Below are 23,493 nucleotides of genomic sequence, written 5' to 3'. Positions count from 1 at the left end.
TCTCTGTGCCCAATCTGGAGTCACAAGAATGACTTGGGCCCGGTCGTTTCTGATCTTCCTCAGAACTCTGGGCATGAGTGGTAGTGGCAGAAGGGCATACAGGAGGCCTGAGCCCCACTCAAGATGAAATGCGTCTTTGAGGGAGCGCCACCTTCAAAACTCCAGCGCGCAAAACTGCTGATATGGCACGTTCTAGACAGAGGCAAACAGATCCAACCAAGGCTCTCCTCATTCTTGGAAGAGACCTTGCACCACCTCCGGATGGAGATGCCAGTTGTGATCCGCTAGGCAGAAGGCAAATTTGTCCACCCGGTGATCAAAGAACCTGCCAGGTGTTGAACCACCAGGGATATGCCCTAGCATTCCAGCCATGTCCAAAGGTGCACAGCCTCTTGACAAATGTTCCATGACCTAACTCTGCCCCATCTGTTGCAATACCACATGGCGGTGCTGTTGTCCGTGAAGACCTGTACCAGCCTTCCCCTGATTGATGGGAGAAAGGCCTTTAATTCCAACTTAGATCACTTGGAGCTCCAACAGTTTGATGTAGAGTTCAGATTCTGCCGGAGACCAGACTCCTCTGATCTCCACATCTCCCAGATGGCCACCCCATCCCAGTCAGCTCTGGTAGCCAAGGGAGAGTGGTCTGCCACTGACCCAATCGTGGGTCGTTAGCCACCACTGTAGATCTTTTGCAGTACCTTCTGAGATCTGCACCATGTTGGAGAGACTGCTCTGATGCTGTGCCGAATGGAACTTCATATCACACTGCAGAGCCCTCATATGCCAGTGGGCATGTGTCACACGAAGGATGCAGGAGGCTGGGAGGCCCAACAGTCTCACTGAAATCCAGGATAGCGTCTGAAATATCGGTATCATATCCTGAATATCCTGGACTCGCTGCTGTGGAGGAAAGTACCGAAACTGCACAGTGTCCAGAACAGCTACCATGAATTGGAGAATTTGAAAAGTAGTCGGTGTGATTTTGGCACATTGACAGTGAACCTCAGCGAATGCCGGAAGTTCACTGTGGTCAGAAGGTGGGAAACGACTGCCTGGGACGAGCCTGCCTTCAACAGCCAATCGCCGAGATAGTGAAAGACTCAAATCCCTGGCCTTCGCAGATGAGTTGCAACCACTGCAATCACTTTTGTGAACACCCGAGGGGCACTGGTAAGGCCGAAGGGGAGAAAGCAAAAAGAAAGCGCTCTTGGCTGACTGTGAAACCCGGGTAATGCCTGTGAGGAGTCAGGACATGGAAATAAGCGTCCTCTAAGTCCCACAACACCATCCGTCTCCTAGGTCTATGGCACACAGGAATCGTGCAAGCACAAGTATTTTGAATTTCTCCTATTTCAGGAAGAGATTGAGAAGGAGCAGGTCTGAAATAGGAAGAAGACGTCTGTCCTTCTTGAGCACCAGAAGGAAGCAGGAATAGCATCCACAACCTACGTCGGATGCTGACACCTGCTCTATAGCTCCCTTGACCAAGAGAGTTAAGACCTCCTGACAAAGCAAGGAAAGGTGGTGCTCCGCCAGCTTGTTGTAAGTAGGTGGCATAGGTGGTGGGGGCTCACAGCGGGCTATGAAAAGTCCCAAGGACCTGGCTGTAGCTCTGCTATCCTTAAATCGCTCAAGTGTAGAGTCTGCCTCCTCTCCAAAAAACCATAAGCCCTAAAAGGGCATGTCCGTGAACGAGGCATGGATATTCTGTGAAAACCCAGTGGCTCTCAGCCAGGCATTGGAATCCTAACAGAGGTTCAAGGGGACAATACATACATCAGAAAACAAATGTGGGTTACACTACAAAAATGAGTGTCAATTTAACATGTCAGAGAAGGAAAAAGAAACCTATGTACAACAAAGATAATTATTAGTTTGTACAAAATTTATTAGCGATTATCTTAAAATACTAAAACACATGAGACAATTGCGCTCAACACTGTACACAAACAGTGCAAATGATAAACAGTACAACGTGTAGTCAAACAAGTGGCTGTGAGAAGGGTTTATACATGGATGAAGAGTTCAGAACAAAACTGTAACAAAAAAACATAACAATGCGTCCTTCAATTGTGGCCACATATATCGTTGACGACGTTTCGACCGTTGTAGACATTCACGGTCATCATCAGGACAGAGAAGTAAATATCTGAGCGTCCAGAGCAGTTAGATAAAACATCTAAAAATGAGAGATATATGTACATAAGCATCACAACAACATACAAATACAACAATTTACATGAGTCAGAGTATGTCTGTGCTCAGAGTGGATAAGTAGAGAAAGAAAAAGGAATGAAAAGGAGAAAAAGAGAGGAGAAAAAGGACAATTTTACTCAATCACCACACAAAACGTGTGAAGAAATAAATTCCAAATGTGAGATGGAGACCATCACCTCAGAAAAAGATAATTTTGAAGAATTCACCTATTTACATGGGAATGGAAAAAAGGAGTTTGAAAGCACTCTGGAAATTAGCAGAAGAAAAATTCTGTGTAAGTAATACAAATAATTAGGAAATTAGCCAAAGAAAAGTTCTGTGGGAGTAATACAAATAATTAGAGTTCCCCACCAACTCACTTTAGAGAGCAAAATAACGAAGATATCATTCCATCGTTATGAATGGGACACCAAATAAACTAGCCCACACAAGCAGATTAAAGAAACCGACCATCGATTCAAGGGATTACGAAACTAGAAAAAATAATTATTGTAAGAATATTGAAAGGGCCAGTAAGACATAACAAATAATAATTTTATGCTTTAAGAATACTCACAGCAAATGCAATTATCAATGAGCTAATCCAGAAACCAAATTTCGTCCTGGGATTTTGTGGCCATTCGGTTATAAATAAATAGAATAACCAAGCTATTAAAATCGATATAATCAGGAGTACATAGACCAATCCTATCTTGTTACCTGTGTAACGCATTCAGTTCGTTAAGGACAGTCTCAAAAGGTCATGATGAACATGTGCCAACAATTCTTGCATGTACACCGGGCTCTGCAAAGAAACCATATTTGAATATTTAAACCACCAAATGTGTGAAATACTTGTATGTAATAGGTAAAAAAGTTTCAAAAAAAACATAAATGCAAGCCGTGGTGGACTGGCACTAGCGAGGACAAACTATGCCCGGTCTTCAATTCAGAACACTATAACCATTCACCATATGTCCACAAATCAGGACCAAGAGGATATGTATTGTGAGATCTGTAAAAAGTATGCTAGTCATACCATAGGAAAACTTACACCAGGGAAGGGAAACTAATATAAGTACCTCAAAGAGAGTGAACTTTAGTTAAAGAAAAGTGATAAACCAAATATGAAGCCAAAACTGGAAGCAATATCATTCTTCATTCAATGCCATACTGAGAACACTTATGGTGCATCATAAGGACATAGTATCCGAAGCAGGGATTTGATACATTGTGCCTGAATTAACATGGCGTAATAACAGCATTTCTTAGACTACGGCAACGATAGCTACATCTACAGTGGAATGAAATACATCAGTATCCGTAACCCGATATATCTAACTGTCAACAGGATAACCATTAGTGGCTCAAGCAAACACCGATAAATCGTGCATGCATTTTGGAAAAGAAAGTAGGGGGTGAGTCGGGCCGACTACCGTCAAAGCCAAGTCTTCCATTAGGACGAAGACTAAATACTGCATGAACAGCATTGCTGTTCCCAATCGGCTTACCTAATGTTACGCCTCGCATCCCGGAGGACGAAGAGAGCAACCCGCATACAAATAGCCGGTTTAAGTAGCAAACACGCATGCCAAGACGCTACACGTCAAAGTGTCCATGAAGAAAGAAATAGGACTACGGCCTGTACTTAAAGATCAACAACCATTTTGGAAGAGAGAATTATATGTACGTGAAGTGCAAAGAAGAATTACCCACGCGTTTTCAAATGGGGTAGTTTCACCGTATAGAGTGAAAAAACAAGGCAGATAATTCTGTTAATGCCATTAACATTTCCCGAATTTTTTTTTAAGAAGGAGGAAAACCGAGGCTACCAAAATAAAAATAGGTCAAATAAACTAATAAATTCAGAAAGGCAATAATGTAGAAATAATTCAAACAAGAAAAGAAAATACATTAAAGGATGCTTGAAAATAGCACTGCAGTAAGAAAAGGTATACAAACCATGGCAGCCATCTTGAGATTGGCAGTCATGACCCAATATAAAAACGCATATAAAGCTGGCATTAAGCAATCATTTGATGTGCATAATGTAAAATATATAATTTTACAGTCCATCTACATTACGACACAGAAGCAATCCATATTCTTGTAATAGTCACAATTAAACATTGGTATGTAAATTGAATACATGATTGGCAAAATGGCAATGATATACCACTTATAACTATGCATGGTTAAACTGACTGGGTGTATTTAATGATAAACACATATATTAAAATAGTCAATAAACATCAGTGAATGTTTAAGAACTATACATGGTAGGGAACACAAGTGGAAATATCTACCATTATTTGCAATTGATATCAATAGTTGATATTATCTTCTGGGCTCCAGAGCAGATCATGAGAGACATATACCAACACATCTAACATTATTCCTATCAATATCAATGTGATATATTGACATTGGTTTACAGTATCTGTTGTGCTCATATGTTGGAGAACAATATCCATCACTCAGATGTTTTGTCAGCAACATATAATGGAATTAAATACCTCCAGAGTGTTGAGACCCTTATGGATGCTATCACAGCGTAGGATCCCACAACATTCAGTTTTGTTCAAGATACTCGCAATACTACCACCCCTAGGCGGTTTTTTATCATTTCAATGACCTGCCACCGCAGATCAGATGGTGCATGATTGTGTTCCAAAAAATTAGACAGTAGGGGGGCATTTTCAGTTTTACATCTAATTCGGCTTTTATGTTGCCCCAAACAAGTTTTGATTTTTTGCATTGTTTGTCCCACATAAATGAGGTCGCACGGACACCAAATTGCGTACACAACATTTTGTGTATTGCAATTTGTGTGATCTCTAAGATCATGGAGAATGGAACCATGAATTAATTGTTTGGTGTTAAGACTTGAGTCGCACATCAGAAAATTGCCACATTTGTAATGGCCAACAATTCTATTCAATACCCATAATGTGGTTAAGTCAGGTGTCACTGTGCTTGGTAAAGCCGCACGGACCAAATGGTCTCCAATGTTTTTGCCCCTTTTGAAAGAAAACAGGGGCTGTTCACTCGTGATGCCTTTAGATAGAACTAACGGCCAATGTTTTTTAATGATGGCAGTGATTTTGTTACTTTGGGTACTGAAAGTCGTCACGCAGGGTATGCGGGTTCATTGTTTTTGGTGGCTTAGGAGAAAGTAGAAATTCCCGATGGTTATACCATGCTCTCTTTAACGATCTTTTTAAGAGTCTCTTGGGGTAGCCTAGATTTTGCAATTTTTATGACAGAATTTCAGCTTCCCTAAATTAATCCTCCTTAAAAAAACAATTACTGCGTATACGCAAAAATTGCCCAAAGGGCAGACCATACCTCAGACCCCTAGGGTGATGGCTGGAATAATCCAGCAGGTATTCAGCGCAGTAGGTTTCGTGAACAATTTTGTAGTTAGTTTACCATCATGGGGGCAATGGTTAGATCAAGAAAGTCAACCTCTTTGTTGCTGACATGGGAGGTAAATTTTAGGTCAGTGGACCTCAGATTTAGCCAACTCAAAAAGGAAGTTAAATCAAGAATTGTGCCAGACCAAACAAAGAAAATGTCATCTATATAACGTCGCCAATGGCGAACGTTATCAAAATAAGGTTTGTTTACAAAATCATAGATGTAGGTACATTCAAAATCATCAACAAACAGAATAGCAAAATTGGGGGCATAGGAAGCCCCCATTGAAGTGCCCTTAATCTGTAAATAATATTGCCCATCAAACTCAAAATAATTACGGGTAAGGGAACTAGTCAGCAATTAAAAAATGAAATCAGTGGGGACCATAACAGGGCCCGGATGTTTGTCTAGAGCTCTTCTAATGACTTCAATACCCTCGAGTTGGGGAATATTTGTGTATAAGGACTCAATGTCCAAACACATTAAATATTCAGTTTCTGGGGAAAATTGCATTGTTTCAACTTGGGAAATAATGTCCCCACTGTCACATACATAATTGCGGTTGTGAACGGCTAGGTCTTTTATGAAGACGTCAATATATTTACAAAGTGGCTCCAGGACCGACCCACAGCCATAGACTATGGCACTGAAGAGCCACAGTCAATGAAATCACTCTGCCCTGCAAGTTTGTCGTATCCAGCCCACACCTGATAGTGAACTTGGCTGCGTCCCTCCCATCAGCAATTGCTTGAGAGAGTATGGTTTGGGCCTCATTCGAGACCATCAGCAGCACTTGCACAATCGAGTCCCAGATTGTATGGAAGTACTGGTCCAAGAGGCATGCAGTGTTCACCGACCACAGTGCCAGACTGGCAGAAGGGAACATCCTCTTCCAGAAGCTATCCAGCCTTTTAGATTCACTGTCCGGTGGAGTGGTAGGGAATGCGTTGGGTTAATTTTGAAGGTGGAGGCATGGACCACCAAGCTCTCCATTATGGGGTGCTGTTTGAGGAAACTGGAGTCCCTTGAAGCGGGGCAATGACAGAGGGCAATTATCCCATGCACAGAAGCCCCTCAATTAAGACAGGTAGCATTATTTCTAAGATCCAGTGCTGTAAGATTGTGTAAACAACAATGGAGAGTCTTACCTTTTGTGTATACATTTAAAAGAGCGATGCAAGAGTATACCAAATGCACGTCATGTTCCTATTCTGATTCCAGATTACCAGGGGTTGTGCAGCATGGCGCACTCCAGGCATGGACGGGCGCATATGGGCTTGCCTTTGGTGTGCCTTTCGCAGTCAGTTGCTGTTTGTTTTAAAAAGCCCGCCAGGAAGGGGATGGGAATGGCTAAGCCGTGACGTGATGGCAAAGAGAACATGGGGGAGTGAGATAAAACCCAAACTCCCCTATCAGAAATAAAAGGAAACTAAAACAACAGTGAAAAAGAAAAACATAAACCAAAAACAAAGGGCTAGCTGTCATACAAAGATGGGGTTTCCTAATGGGAGCCAAGCACCTCCCAAAAAAGTGAGCACCGAAGTGTTTGACAAGGAAACAAAATCTATGTTTCAAATGATCCTGTGATTTGAAGAGTTATGTAGAATCATGAAGGAACCAACAAAGCATGGTTCAGGTATAAAGGAAGGATCTAAATGCAACTCAGTAAATTAATCCACATCAAACACTGGTGAGAGCGAAGCAGGGCCCTGAGGCCAGAATCCTAGTCGTTTACAGATGCCAAAAGAAGGACAAAGATGTGAGAGAACAGAGAAAGATTGCTATATTTGACACGGATAAGGATTTGTCCTATTTGTTATCTAAGTGATTGCACGGAAAATTCATCACCTATGTATACTGTGGTCTGTCTAACACTAAGCAATATGAGTGGTACTTTCTAGATGAAAAACTAAAAAATAGTATTGCTGTTTTGTGAGGCCAATTGCAGTTTTCAATAGTTACTGGGGCATAAAAGGGTCTCCTTAGGGGCACTCCTTGCCACCTTTGTATGGCTGAACTAGGATTCCTACCACATATGATATTAAGTATCTAGTGCTCCAATGTTGGAAGTATTGTGTTTTAAAGGGATTTAACCTGGATGAGGATAATGATGATAATAATATATTGTTTGTTTTTTTAATAACTGCCTATCCCGCTTTTAGGTGTTTTTATATCTGCTTAAGAATGTGTTGCATATTTTAATTATTTTAATTATTACTCCAGAGAACTTTGTTAACACTAACAGACAGTATTTCTATATGTAATACAGTTTAATGGTTTGCATTTTAAACCAAATAAATTATAATCTATCTTTATTTCACTATGAAAAGCCCAAGTGAAGGCCATCATTCTCAAAAGTTCTCTTTCCATCCTTTACAATCATAATATGTCTGTATTATTTCTTGGACCCCTTCTTTGCTACTAGGGAGTAACAGAAGTGTGTCTCTTTGCCTATTTGAGATTTGGGTACCTTTTCAAAGTTTTTTTTGTTTGCCGTACTTACATCTCTTGAGCTAGCCTTCTTCGATGGACTGTGCCAGATGATTCTTTTGGTGGAATGTTCAGTAGTTCAGTCTGCTGAAACTGCTTACATACTTGTGAAAAAGGTCTCCAAAATCTCTGGCTGCAAATAGGGCAACTAAGGAGGACTGTCTTCTACGATAGGAGCTTCAAGTTACGGGCCTTGCGCAAGACTGACCCTCTTCCCCTCAGGCTCATAGAGGGAACCTTTTGGCAAATGTGACAATCTTTAGAAGTGTGACGGTCTAGCAGGCTATACAGACTACCTGGTCCTCTTTTCTAAACCGTTTCCAAACAAATGCATGGATGCACTTGCCAAAAAGTTCTAGAATGTAGACTGCAATCTTACAAGAGGAAAAATGAGGGGAAGGTAAATGGGTAAACCTTACTCCATAACAGAAATTCCTTTGACTTTCGCCTTCTCACTCAGAAAAACACTAAACAGAGGTTGACACTGCACGGTGAGACTCTAGAGAAGTGTGACAGCCTGAAAGTGGCAATACATTTTCTTTACTTGTAATTAAATGTCTATTTGTACCTTAAAATTGCATTGAAATAGGAAGTATGTGAACAGTTTTAGGAATCACAGTTGTGCTTTAGAGTTAGTGGTTATTACAATTTCTCATTTGTAATATTCCTTGTTACTGTTTAATTTTATGGAAAGTGATATTTCACTTCAGCAAAAGTGTTCTGAAATCTTACTCGAAAAATAAATATTCAGTCCCTATTAATAATAATGATGACCCCATAATTGTAAATCATGCTCTACATTTTCCATTGGGGTTCTGAACCATGCAATACACACCAGATTGAGCCAGCGCGGCTGCCACCTCGTTCTGCGTTGAGTAGATGTTGCATGCTGACCAGCGGCACTGAGCCCCCAGGGTACACAGGGTCTCAATCAGAACCTAGAAAAGCAAAAAGGGTATCTCAGAGGCCAGCCAGCTCTGCACTAGACAAATGAAGGTAGAAAGAAATGTGAGCTACTTCCCTGTAAAAATGGGTCCCCAGTCTGGGTTCACACTGACCAGCGTAGAGAAGCATTGACCTCCCATCTCAAAGGAGGGAAGGATGTCAGTGTAGTTAGGAGGGAATTCCCAAGCTAGAGAACCATTATCCTCTTCTCCAGTATGGGTCATTCTAGTCTCACAAGCATGCTAAGCCAGGATAGCAATTAATAACCTTACACAGACGTAGGTGAGGAGGATACCCAATAGTGACTAGGCTGCGGAACAGATGCTGAGAGCTGGTTGAACAGCTTTGTGTCTAGTTGAAGAGGGTGGCCCACACAGAATAAAACAGACAATAGACCGAAACAAGTAAATAAGCTGAAACAGATGGGTTCACGAGAAAAGCAGAATGGGCTTAAATATAGAGCAATGCTTCTAAGAAATAATAAAACCGAGAACACTTAGAAGAAAGCAACTGGCTTGTCTACATAAAATAGTAACAAGAGGGAAGCAATGAACGGGAGATGACCTTGCAATCTAAAACAATATCACCAGGGGATATGTCTTAGTGATGTATGTTTTCCGGTCCATTGACCCAGAAATGATCTGATTCCCGAGGTGAACCACACTTATTCCACGTACAACCAACAAGAGAATGGGAGACCCTCTTGCTGGTTGTATGGCCAAACTTCAAATGAGGCACTAATTGTCACCCCTGTTCTTAGCTAGTTGCCAACTCAGGTCACACCCTACCTTGTTAGGTCGCCTTGTGATACCAGGGAGCATCACTTTCCTGCTTTCTGACCACTGTCCAAATCCCTTTCACACATCCATGTCACTCCAGGCAGCCACTCTCAGTCTAATCCATGGCCACCAAGCCTACTCTACTTCTTAGACTTTAGTCTGATAATTGGGGGCAAATGCCACCACACCTTTGCAGGTAACTAACTCCCTTCCATTTATTTTAAATGCCCATTAGCACATATTCAAGCTGCTCCCACAGTTCAGCAGAGAAGCAGACCACTCATCCCACCCCTTGGCATCCCAATACCATTCCTGTCTTCCTATGGCTATGAGAGGGCTAGATTAGCCAATTTCTCTTAGATCTAGCAGAGTACCAACCTATACTGTAACAGCCAGCAGTGAACCAGAGCCATGCTTCCTAAGTCCATCCAGCCCCCTTCCCTCCAGAGAACACCCTACCCCTGTGCTTTGAGTACTCACTGCAGTCTGGGCTGTTATATGAGTGCAGCCGACGATTTTAGCCCCAGCTAGAGGTTTCTCTCCTTGGGCTCGCTTCCGTAGAGAAATTAGAGCCAACATGTCTACAAAAGAAAAAGAAAATTTAGGGTCCAACACACATTAGTAGCAAGATTAATCCTCTGAAACCTGTTCCTCATGCCCCTTGTTCCCAACCAAGTCTGTAATAGCTCCTACATTTTCTCTTTTAATTCTTTGCTCCTCTTTCCTCACGTCTTTCCTTTTGTCCTGTCCCATTGCTGCTCGTTATCACTCTCTTACACATTCTTTTTATGTTTCTTGCTTTCTCTTTTTCTAAAGAGTTTTATGTAATGGGGCGCTTCCTGGGCTCCCGATTGCCTATCGCGCGTGCGGGTATGGCAGGGCTGATAATGATGAGGCCCACACGTTGCTACTATTGGGAGTGACCTCGCCCCCGAGCGGGCGGTCCCTTTTATTAGATCCCCGCAGGCCACGCCTGGCCTGCGGATGCGGTGCCGCGGTCTAGTCGACGACTAGACCGCTAACTATTACATCCCTATCCAACTTGGTCAATGAAACAAAACAACTCAAACAGTTCAGACAGTTAAAACACATAGGTGTTGGTACTTGCGTGGACTCCATATGCGGGGACCGGATGTCCTCAGTAGGCAAAGCCCTTCAGGTGCTGACTCGGGCGAGGGTTCGGTCTCAGGCTGTACCTTTGTGGACAGCCCCGCAGCCGCGGTCTGTTGGGAGTCCCGCTCTCTGGCGCTGAACCGGACGGCATCACGGTGTTGGTCTCGGTGGTCTCTGGTGCTTGAGTATTTGTACCATCTGGTTGTTGATCAGCGGGCCCCCCAGGGTGTTCCGTTGGGACTTCTTTGAACCATGAAACATTCAAGGACACCTCCTCTCCTCCTCTTTGAGCGGTTACCATGGTCCCACGGTTTGCAGTGACTGTCCAGGTCCCCGGTTCGTAGTTCGTTTTGAACTTCCCTTCGGGGCGACGGTCTTGCAGAAGGACGGTAGCCCCCGTGCGGAGTGTTCTTGGTGTGGCCCGGCGACGGAGGCTTACTTGTTGGTTCCGGCAGGTTCTCCGGTCTTGCGCGTTCTCGGCCTCAAAAGGGGGTGGTGACCACCCCGGGCAGGTGGGAAGTAGATCTCTTCTTGGGCCATGGAGCATCAGTGCCCACGGGCTCCTCTGGGTGGTGCAGTGGGGTGTGCTCCGGTATTCCCGCAAGAATTCATGGAGCCTCTTTTCCGGGTCCACTTGTTCAACTCCCGCTATGCGAAACATCTTGTTTAGCGTGCGCATAAAACGTTCAACGTCGCCATTGGCTTGTGGCCACTGAGGGGTTACTCGTCGGTGGTGTATTCCTCTCTGTCTTAGAAAAGTGGCAAACTAGGCACCTTGAAATGGTGGTCCATTGTCGCTGCGTATCTCGTGGGGGAACCCGAACATAGCAAACACTTTTTCCAGGATGGGTCCCACGTGGTTGAACGCCGTGGATGCAACTGGCTCTATTATGGGGTATTTCAAGAAGGCGTCTACGAGTACTAGCGTGTGCTTCCCTCCGGGGAAACTCCCGAAGTCTATGCCCACTCTGGACCAAGGGACGGTGCACGCGTCTTCGGTGATCACCGGAACCGGTCTTTCCGGGCCACTGGTCACTTGGCACGACGGACAGCGCCGGACATATTCTTCCACCATTTTGTCTAGCTCTGGGAACCAAACCTTCTCCCTCATTCGTGCCTTCATTTAGGTTATTCCTTGATGCCCTCCGTAGGCCAATTGAGTCGCACTGTGTTTCAGGGCTTGCGGTATCACTAGCCTGGGCCCTCTTAGCAGGATCCCGTCACTTGTGGCGCTGAGTTCGTTCCGTATCTGCCACATCTTCGTCAGGTGTTCATGCTCCTCTTGGCTCCAGGAGTTGGCTTGCCGCAGGTAGTTTGTCCACGACCCTTCTTGGACTGCTTGCAGGGTCCAGGTATATACCGCATCAGTGGTGGCCGCTTCTTTGACGTCTTCCAGGGTCATGTTCTGGGGACAGGCCGCAGTGGATACCAAGTGAACATAGTGTTCCGCGTCTTCGGTGTGGTCCTGTGCTCGACCGGGATGGGGTGCCTGGACAAAAAGTCTGCAGGGTTTTTGGCTCCCGGCCGCGATATCACTTCCATTTCGTACGGCTGTAGCTGGACCGCCCATCTCTCAATACACGGAGGGGGGTGAGGCGCTGTCCCTTTAAAGAGCGGAACGAGGGGCTGGTGAACGGTTGTCCTTTTAGGTATAGATGGAAGTGGTTGCAAGCCCACTTGATGGCCAACGCTTCTCGCTCGACTTGGGCGTATCTAGTCTCTGTGGGTGTTAGAGACTTGCTGGCGAATGACAGGGCTGCCCAGCGGCCCGGTTCGTGTTCTTGGGCCAGTACCGCGCCGAGCTCTACTGGGCTTGCATCGACGAGCACTTCCGTTCTTTTAGCTGGATCAAAGTATGCCAACGTGGCTTCTCCCAGAAGGGCATCCTTTATTCCTTGAAATGCCTCCTCTTTTTTCGGTCCCCATTGCCACTTTGCATCTGCACTCATGAGGGCCCGCAGGGGTTCCGCTCGGGTGGCCAGTCCTGGGATGAATCTCCCGCAGTACGTAGCCATGCCTAGAAAGCTACGCACTTCCGTCGGTGTTGTCGGCGCGGGTGCGTCTTTGATGGCCTGCGATTTCCTCGGGTCCACTTGGATGCCTTCTTGGTTGAACACGTACCCAAAAAACTCCAGGGACGGCTGAAAGAACTGGCATTTGTCCTTGTGTAGGGTGGCTCCATGTTCACTGAGGCGTTTCAGCGTGTTGCGGAGATGTTTGTAGTGATCCGCGGCCGTCTCCGAGTGGATTAAAATATCGTCGCTGACGTTTAGCCCTCCAGGTAATCCTGATAGCATTTCTCGTATTGTGTTTTGGAATACTTCTGCCGCCGAAGATATTCCGAAGTTGAGCCTTTTGTATCTCCGTAACCCTAGATGGGTGCTGAAGGTGGTGATGTAACGGCTTTCTTTTGATAATGGAAGCTGGTGGTATCCTGCGTTCAAGTCAATTTTTGAGAACCATTTGGACCCATTCACATCCGCGATGATGTCATCCATCGTTGGCGTGATGTGACGTTCCCTTCGTATATCTTTGTTCAGCAGCCTCATATCGATACAGAGGCGTATGGCTCCTGGCTGCTTTGGCTTTTCCGCGATAAACATCGGGGACACCCAAGGCGTCGGTCCCGACACTTTTTCGATGACGCCTTGTTTTTCCAGAGTCTCTAACTCTTTTTCTACTAGCGGCCGCAGGTGGAATAAGACCCTTCTATGCTGCAGCGCGACTGGGGCAACTGTTTTGTCAATGTGTAATTTGACAGGGTTACATCTGATGCGTCCGAGCCCCTGGAACAATTCGGGGAATTGACTGAGTAGCTCCTCCGCTTGGTGAGACTGGATTCTCCTTGTGAACGAAATGAGTCCGAGATCTTCTGCAGTGTGGCTGCTCAGTAGTGTCCAATTCCCTATCGATGATGGGGATTGTTGTTGTTACTTCGAGGTAGTCTGCCTTGATGGGAACTACAATCTTCCCTTTTAACGGGAGTGGAGTGTCCGCCCTGTAGGCGTAGATTCTGGTCTTGGATGGCGTCACTGGTGGGCATGGCCGTAGGCGGCGATACTGCTGGAGGCCCATAACGTTAACCGTTGCTCCAGTGTCAATGACTGCCTTTATTTCTGTTCCCGCCACTTGAATCATGCACGTTGGCTGAGGCCTGCGGCGTTGCTTGAGTTCCCGCGCAAACAAGATCAGGTATGCTTCTCTGTCATAGTCGACTGAAGAGTCTTCACTCGGTTCTTTGTATCTCCTGCCCTTACTTTGCGTGTCTTCCGGTGGCGTCGATTCTGTCACTGACAGTTGTCGCACTGCCCGCGTTGGGGGTCTTTAGTTCCGGAAGTCACGACCTCTGGCGCGCCTCCTGCACACAGTGGCGAAGTGGTTGGTTACTCCGCAGTTGGTGCACGTCTTTCCTTGCGCGGGGCAGTCTTTTGCGGCATGTGGTTCATGTCCACAGTATCCGCACCTTGGCTTGGACGTTTCCGGCTTCGGTCTCCTGAACGAGTCCCCTTTTTGCTTAGCTCGGATGGCGTCTGCACGCTCCATCTTAATATTGTCAGACCGTCCATGGGGCTTGATTAGCGCTTGGTCAATCTTGTTTGCCCTGGCTGCCGACAGGTCGTGTGATCTCACCAGTATCAGCATGTCTTCGAGCGCGATCTTCGGTTGGCGCAGGATGAGCCCCCTCAGCGTCTTATGCCGACACCCCTGCATCAGTTGTGCACAGATCTCTTTCGGCTGGTCATCTTCCGTACACGTGCTGGCGAGTTCACGAAGTCGTGCATAGAATGCGTCCATTGACTCTCCCTCTCTCTGCCGTGCTTGGCGTAATTTGAACCGTTCGAAATCTGGGTTCAACTGCGGGTCGAAATGGGCGTCCAGCACGGCTACCGCCGCATTATAGTCAGCCGCAGCTCCTGTGTTGGGCAAGTGCTTGAATAGTTTGAAGATTTTGTCTCCCGTGTAGTGCAGTAGCAGGGATCTTTTTATTGCTTCATCTGTCTCCCGGGTTACGATGAAATAGTTGTTGAGGCGCTCTATCCAGATTTTCCATCGGGGAGAGGCTGTCGCGGGGTCCTCCAGTTCACTGAACGGGGGTAGGACCCCTGATGCCGCATGCTGGAACGGTACGCGGGCCGGTGCCGCCGTTTGGCCTGGTGCTGCCGCTTGGTCGTTGTCCCCCATAGCGCTTGGTGTCAAAAATCACTAGGTATGTTGGGACAAGTGACTTACTCCTCCCTTGCCTGATGGCTTCAGCAGAGGTGGTGGCACAGGGCGGAGGGCCCATCTTCGTGCTGCGTAGGCGCGTGGCGATGTGGGCCTTTTGCAGTGGGCGCGGCAGTAGCTCCGCAGGGTGTGTCTTGTGGGCATACGTGCCTATCAGCAGCTCCCCTGTGAAATCACCCACTATGCAGGGGCCTTCTGCACAGGCTGATGTGAAATTGTCCTTCCTTTCTTTTTTCCCTCTTTTTTTTTCCTTTATTGCTGGGCTGGCCTCGTGTGCAGTTCTCCTGCGTGTCCCTCACGCTGCTGGGGCCTTGTGCAGGGTTGTCTGAGTGTGGTGGTTTTGTTGAGCTTTCCCCTTTGCTGCTGTCTTGGCTTCATGCACGGGATGAGCGCGTGGGAGTGCACTCACCGTGTTCCTCTTCGTTGCCTGTGATTCGGCCGGCCGGGTGTTCTTCCACTAGGCCCGGTGCACGCGTGTGCGCCCGCACCAATCGTCCGCTCCGTCTTCTTTGTCTGGCCGCGCGGTGAGGTGTGCGACGGCCGGTGCGCATGTCCCGATCCCCCAGCTCGTCGCCAGTGTAATGGGGCGCTTCCTGGGCCTCCGATTGCCTATCACGCGTGCAGGTATGGCAGCGCTGATAATGATGAGGCCCACACGTTGCTATTAGTGGGAGTCACCTCGACTGCGAGCGGGCAGTCCCTTTTATTAGATCCCCGCAGGCCACGCCTGGCCTGCGGATGCGGTGCTGCGGTCTAGTCGACGACTAGACCGCTAACTATTACATTTTATATAGCGTGAACTTGACCTGAAGATATCAGGTATCAGAGCGCTTTACATGAGCACCAGTTTGGTTACAGGTGGACACATTCGTTTTTGTTAGGCGCAGGGAGATTAAGTGATTTGCACAGAATCACATGATTTTGAGCGTCACTGCCGAGACTCGAACCTGGTTCCCAGCTATAGGGTCGACCACTCTAGCTGTAAGGCTATATCCTCTCCCCTTTCTGCCACCACTCATCTCCTTCTTTCCTTCTCTCTTCACTACAATCTCACCTGTCCTATGGCTCTGCTCCCTTCCTTACCTTCCTCCCTTTTTTGAATCCTTCTTCCACTTTGAGCTCTTCATGCTTAATGTATTCCAAGACACATTTGAATCCAAACAAAAGGATGCAATGCACACTTGTTACAGCCCTTCTCTAGTGCAGACCTCTTCCTCATAGTCCTAACTTTCAGAAGTGGAAATGTAGCCGAGATGATCCTAGAGTAATTTGTAAACCAATAGGTAGCAAAGAGTTGTAAGAGGTGCAAAAATAAAATCGTACCCTTAAATTATAATGAGAAGAGAGAAACGGCAGAAATAGCGTCTTCAACAATGTAATTATATATGCATAGTCCAGGGTGAGTTAACGGAGGGGATTTATTTTTTAGAACCGTGATAATCCACAACATTTTGAGAAAGGATTGTGTAGATGGGTATGATAAGGAGAATTCCTTAGGGGGGAAAAATGTAAGTTTAAAGGGAAGAAACCTAGCTTTCTCTACGGTTGCATCTACCTATTATTCATATTGGAAATGTCTTTGGGCCTATACCTTCCCTACTGCACAGAGTAAAGTAACGTTACTCACCCTCTTGCCTCTGCAAAACAAATCAACCTCAACAACACAATATAGGCCTATAAGCTCATCTACATCTCCTATCCAACCCATACCACCAAATAGTAACAAATACAACTTATGCACATCGATGCCTAATCAGCTGTGGGCCGCACAGACAATATAACAGACCTCATCACTACAGACTGACTGCAAACACCATCCATCACTGAAATATAATTCACATGCACTTCTTCCTTCATCTTCAACGAGCTACCCAAAGACTGCTATATCATACTATATTAGTGTGAAACTCACAAATTGGTTGTAAGACTATCCAACATTATTCTGAAGGAAAAGAGGGCACAGACTTAAATGATTATTTTGTAACGATTGTGTTTATCAAGTGGTTAATATATGCTACAGATGTGGGTGTAACTTACATATCTCTACTTTATATGATAATAAATAGATTAAGATTATCTTAATATACTTTTTAGTGTGTGTGAGTCTGTGTGTGTGTGACTATATATATCTACGGTCCTGTAGAAGGCAAACGCCGAAACAAGTTAACCCCTTCGGTGCTCATGACGGAATGGTTCCGTCATGACCCACGGTTGAGCTGTGCTCATGACGGAACCATTCCGTCATGACCACGCCCGCGCAAGATTCCGTCAGCACAGCGGCGGAATCTGCGCAGCATCGAAGGGGTTAACTGTCGTTGCTTACTTGCACTAAATGGAGAAATAATAATAATAACATTAGAAATATCTATCCCTGCGATGCAGTTTGGTTTTTAACTTCACCGAGAGGAAAGCAGTAGAGAATATATATATATATATATATATATACACACACACACACACACACACATATATATATATATATATATATGTATATATTACCTACTGGCAGTCGCCAGTAGGTAGATATAGTTAGGACCTATTTTCCATAGGAAATCCGCAACATTCTATTTGGAATAACTTTGGCGCCGATTGACGAATCTTTGCGAAATTTTCCAAACTTTTGGCCAGCTCCGGTCCGCTCCTATCCTGAAAATTTCACGGCGATTCGTCAAGCGGGGGCCGAGAAAAAAGGGGGTCCCAAAACGCGTTTTCCCCATGCATTTTACCATAGGATCTTTAGCCGCAGCTGCAGCCCGAACTGCTGAACGGAATTACACCAAATTTGGCAAAGAGGTAGTCCTCAGTTCAGACTCGTGCCTTTTGCTTAAATGGTGTAAATCCGTTCAGTAGTTCCTGAGAAAATTAGAGTTAAAAGTACATATGTATCTATGGCCTCGGAGGATCCGCGCACCCTCCCGATCACGAGCTGAATTTTAATTGGCTGCCAACACTCTGAATCAGGAAGTGTTGGCAGCCATCTTGTGCCTCGTCAGAACCGAGGCACAAGAAACCCCCCAAAAAACGTCGCAAAACACGAAAAAGGGGCAGGGTAGAAACACCCTGACCCCCTAGGCCTGCTCAGGGGGTCCCACAAGGACCCCCAAGGCCAAACATTTTTTTTTTTTTTTAAAACAAAAAAAAAACGGGAGGATGCGCTCTGGATGCGCGCATCCTGCCGATCGAAAACAAAATTAGCATATTTGCTACATATGCTAATTTGCCCCCGGGGGCCCAAATTCCAGGGGCATATTGAAAAATTAAGTGTGGGGGGTCCCAATCCCCCCACATTGCCCCGGGGACGGCCACACCCCGGGGCTTCTTTATAATGGGTGGGAGGGCCCTCAGGCCCCCCAGCCCCGGGGACCGCCAACCTAACTTTAAAATGTGGGAGGGGGGGCCGCGCGGCCCCCCTCCTGGAGCCATGTACAGGCACTGGGGACCGCCAACCACCAGTGCCGGCTCCTGCAGTGTCCCAGGGTGCCCACCCCGGGACACTGCTGTTTGCAATGGCAGGGCGGGAGCCTCGCGGCTTCCACTCTGCCATTGCAAACTGTTTTGCTTCATTGAAGCGAGAGCAGGGAAACCTGCTCTCGCTTCAATGAAGCAAAGCAGATTGCTTTTCCACATGGGGAGCAGCATGTTAGCTGCTCCCCATGTGGAAAAGCAATGCCGGCTCCTGCAGGAGGCGGGGAGCCGGCTGGGACTGTGGGGTGATTGGGGACCCCCCATGGCCCCCAGCGAAGAGGGCCAGCCCCGGGGGATGGGGTCCCCGGGGCTAGTAATAGCCCCGGAGGGGGGCCACGCGGCCCCCTTCCTAAAAACATTTAAAAACAATTGCAAAAAAAAAAAAAACTGCCCCGGAGGATGGGGTCCCCGGGGCCATAAGTGGCCACAGGAGGAGGGTTGCTAAAACATTAAAAATAAAAGGGCCATGCCCCGGGGGAAGGGGTCCCCGGCGCAAATTATGGCCTCGGGGGGGGCCAAGGGGCCCCCTTCTCGATTTAAAAAAAAAAAAATTGGGGGTAGGCCCTGGGGGATGGGGACCCTAGGGGCCAATAAATTAGAAAAAGAAGGGGGGCTACACAGCCCCCCCTTCTTAAAAAAAAAAACTGGATCGGGCCGGAGGCCACGCCCCCTCCTTGCACCACTCTTCAAACGCGCCCCCTGGCTCGTTTGCAGAGGGGAACTAATTCCCCTTGAATACTTGAATACTGGGGTTCCCTGGGGGACAACTAGCCCACCAGGAACCTCCAATATGCGCCAGGGGGCTGCGTCGCAGAGAGGTGTAATGAGGCCACGCCCCTTTTTACACCTCTCTGCAACGCAGCTCCGTGGCGCTTACTGGAGGTACCTGGTGGGCTAGTTGGCCGCCAGGGGACCTCAGGATTCAAGGGGACTTAATTCCCCAACTTAAAACGCGCCATGGGGCGCGTTTGCACAGTGGTGAAGGTAGGGGGCGGGGCCTGAGGTGATATATGTGCAAACACGCCCTGTGGCGCGTTTTAAGTTGGGGAATTCATTCCTCTTCAATCCAGAGGTCCCCTAGGGGCCAACTAGCCCACCAGGTACCTCCACTAAGCGCCACGGAGCTCTAAAATCAGCCGAACTACGAATTCCGATTTACTCACCTGTTATCAGGATAGGACCCAGTGCTGCATCTTTTAGACCAGCACTGACCCTGGAAAGTAATTCTAAGCGCACTTACCAGTAACTTGTATTTCCTTCCATAGGAATCCATTGTGTGGTATTCAGCAGAAAAGTTTCTAAGTGTCCATTTTTGAAACGTACAAATATTCCTCTAAAATCAGCCAAACTACGAATTCCGATTTACTCACCTGTTATCAGGAGAGAACCCAGTGCTGCATCTTTTAGACCAGCACTGACCCTGGAAAGTAATTCTAAGCGTACTTACCAGTAACTTGTATTTCCTTCCATAGGAATCCATTGTGTGGTTTTCAGCAGAAAAGTTCTAACTGTCCATTTTTGAAACGTACAAATATTCCTCTAAAATCAGCCGAACTCCGAATTCCGATTTACTCACCTGTTATCAGGAGAGAACCCAGTGCTGCATCTGTTAGACCAGCACTGACCCTGGAAAGTAATTCTAAGCGTACTTACCAGTAACTTGTATTTCCTTCCATAGGAATCCATTGTGTGGTTTTCAGCAGAAAGGTTTCTGTCTATTTTCACAAACATATTCCTAAAAAATCGTCTGTATGACTTAAACACATTCTTTCAACTGTTTACAGGAGATTCACCAGTGCTGGATCCAGGATCCACCACTGAGTAAGAAAAAGTAACGATAACACTACTTACCTGCTAAGTGAATTTTCTGCCATAGGATAACATTGGTGATTATATGTGAAAAAATTTCTAAGTGTCAACTTTTAAAATACAATAATATTCCTTAAAAATCACTACTGTAACCAAAACGCTTTTACTCAACTGTTTACAGGAGATGTCCAAGGACTGAATCTAGGATCCAGTCCTGTGGTTAGAAAAGTAATCCATAAAGTAACTAATTGCATTTGACTAGAAATTCACATTGAGCTCAATGTTGCATTGTGTTTGAAATTGTGTTGTCCATTGCAACAACTGTAACTACTGTACTTAAAAGTCTATTGCCTATTTGCAAAGTATTTAAACTAAAGTAACTCATTCTGAGAAAGTATATTTTGTATTGTAATGTATAATGTAGTTATAATGTAATTAAAAAAAATCTAAAAATAAATAGTTAAAAAAATGTAGTAAATCAGTATAAAAAAAATCAGTATAACAATTAATACATTAAAAATTGTCATTTACAAAACCATTGAAATTCACTGAAAAAACCATAGGTTTCAGGCCTGATATAGTTAGGAATTAGCATTTAAAAAACCTTTGAAATTCACTGACAAAAACCATAGGTTTCAGGCCTGATATAGTTAGGAATTAGCATTTTAAAAAACCTTAGAAATTCACTGAAAAAACAATAGGTTTTAGGGGTGTTATAGTTAGCTGGACATTTCACTCGAACAAAACCATTGAAATTCCTCCGATATAGTTAGTTTTACTAACTACATCTTGCGCGCCCGCAATCCACTGCTGATGATATCATATATTACATCATTCAGGACATGGTCAGTGACATCACTGATGACATCTCAAATGACATCACTGATGACATCATCCACGTGACAATCAGATACACCTCATCATACACTAGTATAACCTTTCATTACTGACTGTAAAATACAGAGTGCAAGATTTAAAACCATTGACACACCAATACAAGTTTCTAAACACCCACTCAGTGATTCCTAGATCTATACACACATCTAATCACCTACCTATAGATTCACTCATACATGCTGTCAATGATCAATAGAACACTATCAAATATACTTATACACCTATATCGACATTACACACCAGCACACATCCTAATCACTTATGAAGTCATCCTACTCACTTATGCAAACAATGGATCATACTTATAAGAACACCACTTCATCTATTCATATAGATAATAACTCATATTTAGTGTGTTATAAAAACACTATTACAAGTATACAGTTATCCACAGTCACTCATACAATCACTGAGTCTTATGTATACTTATTTTTATACAACAACTGACACAACACTGGCTTTTATTTTTCTAGTTTGTTGGACATGTACCATTGAGACATATATTGGCTCATCACCACACCCATAAAGATATTCACTCACCCAAACTGTTATAACATGTAGTTTTAACTTCATATACCTACTGAATCAACTATTCACACATCTTTGGGCAGTCCCACACCCCCCACCGAACCACACACACATTCACTCTCCCATACAAATACTCAGTTAACTAATCAATAAATAATATAGACTTTCACGTAGCTAGTAACCAACTGGTGCAGCAGTTTACACAACAACTGACAAAGTGATACAGATATTCACACAGTTTAGTCACTATCCAATATATTTAGTGAGACACTATAAATAAGTCAAGTAAACAGTCAATCACACTGCTACTAAATCCTCCATCCAGATATTTATATATCCACTCTTTCTTCAATGCAAATTGCTATATATATATATAATACATATTTAAATAACAAACCAAACCACATTCACTGGATGATGTCATCAGTGATGTCATCAGTGATGTCATTTGAGATGTCATCAGTGATGTAACTGACCATGTCATGAATGATGTAATATGTGACATAATCAGCAGTGGATTGCGGGCGCGCGAGATGTAGTTAGTACAACTAACTATATCGGAGGAATTTCAATGGTTTTGTTCGAGTGAAATGTCCAGCTAAGTATAACACCCCTAAAACCTATTGGTTTTTCTGTGAATTTCTAAGGTTTTTTAAATGCTAATCCCTAACTATATCAGGCCTGAAACCTATGGTTTTTTCAGTGAAAAAAAAAAAATATATATATATATATATATTACCTACTGGCGGTCGCCAGTAGGTAGTTATAGTTAGGACCCTGTTTCCATAGGAAAACCGCAACATTCTATTTGGAATAACTTTGGCGCCGGTCGACGAATCCTCACGAAATTTTCAAAATAGGTGGGGCGCTACGCTCCGCTCCTACCCTGAAAGTCTTGGGGGGATTCGTCAAGCGGGGGCTGAGAAAAAAGGGGGGTCCCAAAACGCGTTTTTCCCATGCATTTTTCCATAGGACCTTTAGACACAGCTACAGCCCGAACGGCTGAACAGAGTTACTTGAAATTTGGCAGAGAGGTAGTCCTCAGGTCAAGGAAGTGCCTTTTGTAGGTCTGGTGTAAATCTGTTCAGTAGTTCCTGAGAAAATAGCATTTAAATCAATATATATATCTGTGGCAGCTTACGGTGCGCTTACGGTGCGCTTACGGTAAGCTTACCGTACGCGTACGGTGCCGTGCGCGAGCGCGAATCTGATTGGCTGTTAGATCTTAGTAAACATTCGAATCGGTCGAAACCAGGAAGTGGCGGCCGCCATTTTCTCTCTCGCACTCTGAGAGTGGGTTAAAAAACAAAGGCCAAAAACATGTAAAGGGGCTGTTTAGACAGCTCCTAAGCACCTAGCCATTTTGAGGGAGTCCCCAAAGATCCCCCAAGGCCAAAAACGGAATTGTAATTTTTTCGATAATTTCGCCGATTACGCTTACCGTACGCGTACGGTAAAAATTATTTAAAAAAAAAAAATATCCATACTCTCCCCACCCCATGCGCAAATGGTGCGCGAAGGCCACCATTTGTGCATGGCATATGTCTTAATTGAAAAATTAAAATATTACCTTTCACAACGAAGCGCATCATATGTCCTCCATGTGCGCACGGTGCGCGAAGCA

At 45.2% G+C, this 23,493-nt stretch overlaps 1 protein-coding gene and 1 long non-coding RNA gene across 4 annotated transcripts in view; both read right to left on the bottom strand.

Moving 5' to 3' along the window:
• The window catches only part of LOC146871773 (S-adenosylhomocysteine hydrolase-like protein 1), a 906,307-nt gene that overhangs the window by 252,402 nt on the left and 630,412 nt on the right, over positions 1-23,493 (bottom strand). For all 3 annotated transcript variants that reach the window (XM_085651314.1, XM_085651321.1, XM_085651329.1), the window contains exons 4-5: positions 10,314-10,414; positions 8,945-9,047 (exon numbers count right to left, since the gene is read on the bottom strand). In XM_085651314.1, coding sequence (XP_085507440.1) covers positions 8,945-9,047; positions 10,314-10,414 — 204 coding nt within the window. The remainder of the gene's footprint in view (positions 1-8,944; positions 9,048-10,313; positions 10,415-23,493) is intronic.
• Positions 2,133-3,752, bottom strand: LOC146871774 (uncharacterized). Its single transcript, XR_014981060.1, has 3 exons — positions 3,711-3,752; positions 2,920-3,004; positions 2,133-2,182 (listed from the first exon to the last, which is right to left on the bottom strand). It is a non-coding gene; the product is annotated as an uncharacterized LOC146871774 (long non-coding RNA).

Source organism: Triturus cristatus, chromosome 1_1, assembly GCF_964204655.1.
Source record: "Triturus cristatus chromosome 1_1, aTriCri1.1, whole genome shotgun sequence".
Lineage (NCBI taxonomy): Eukaryota > Metazoa > Chordata > Amphibia > Caudata > Salamandridae > Triturus > Triturus cristatus.
Note: the sequence above shows the minus strand (reverse complement) of the source record. Positions and strands in the feature narration are given on the sequence as shown.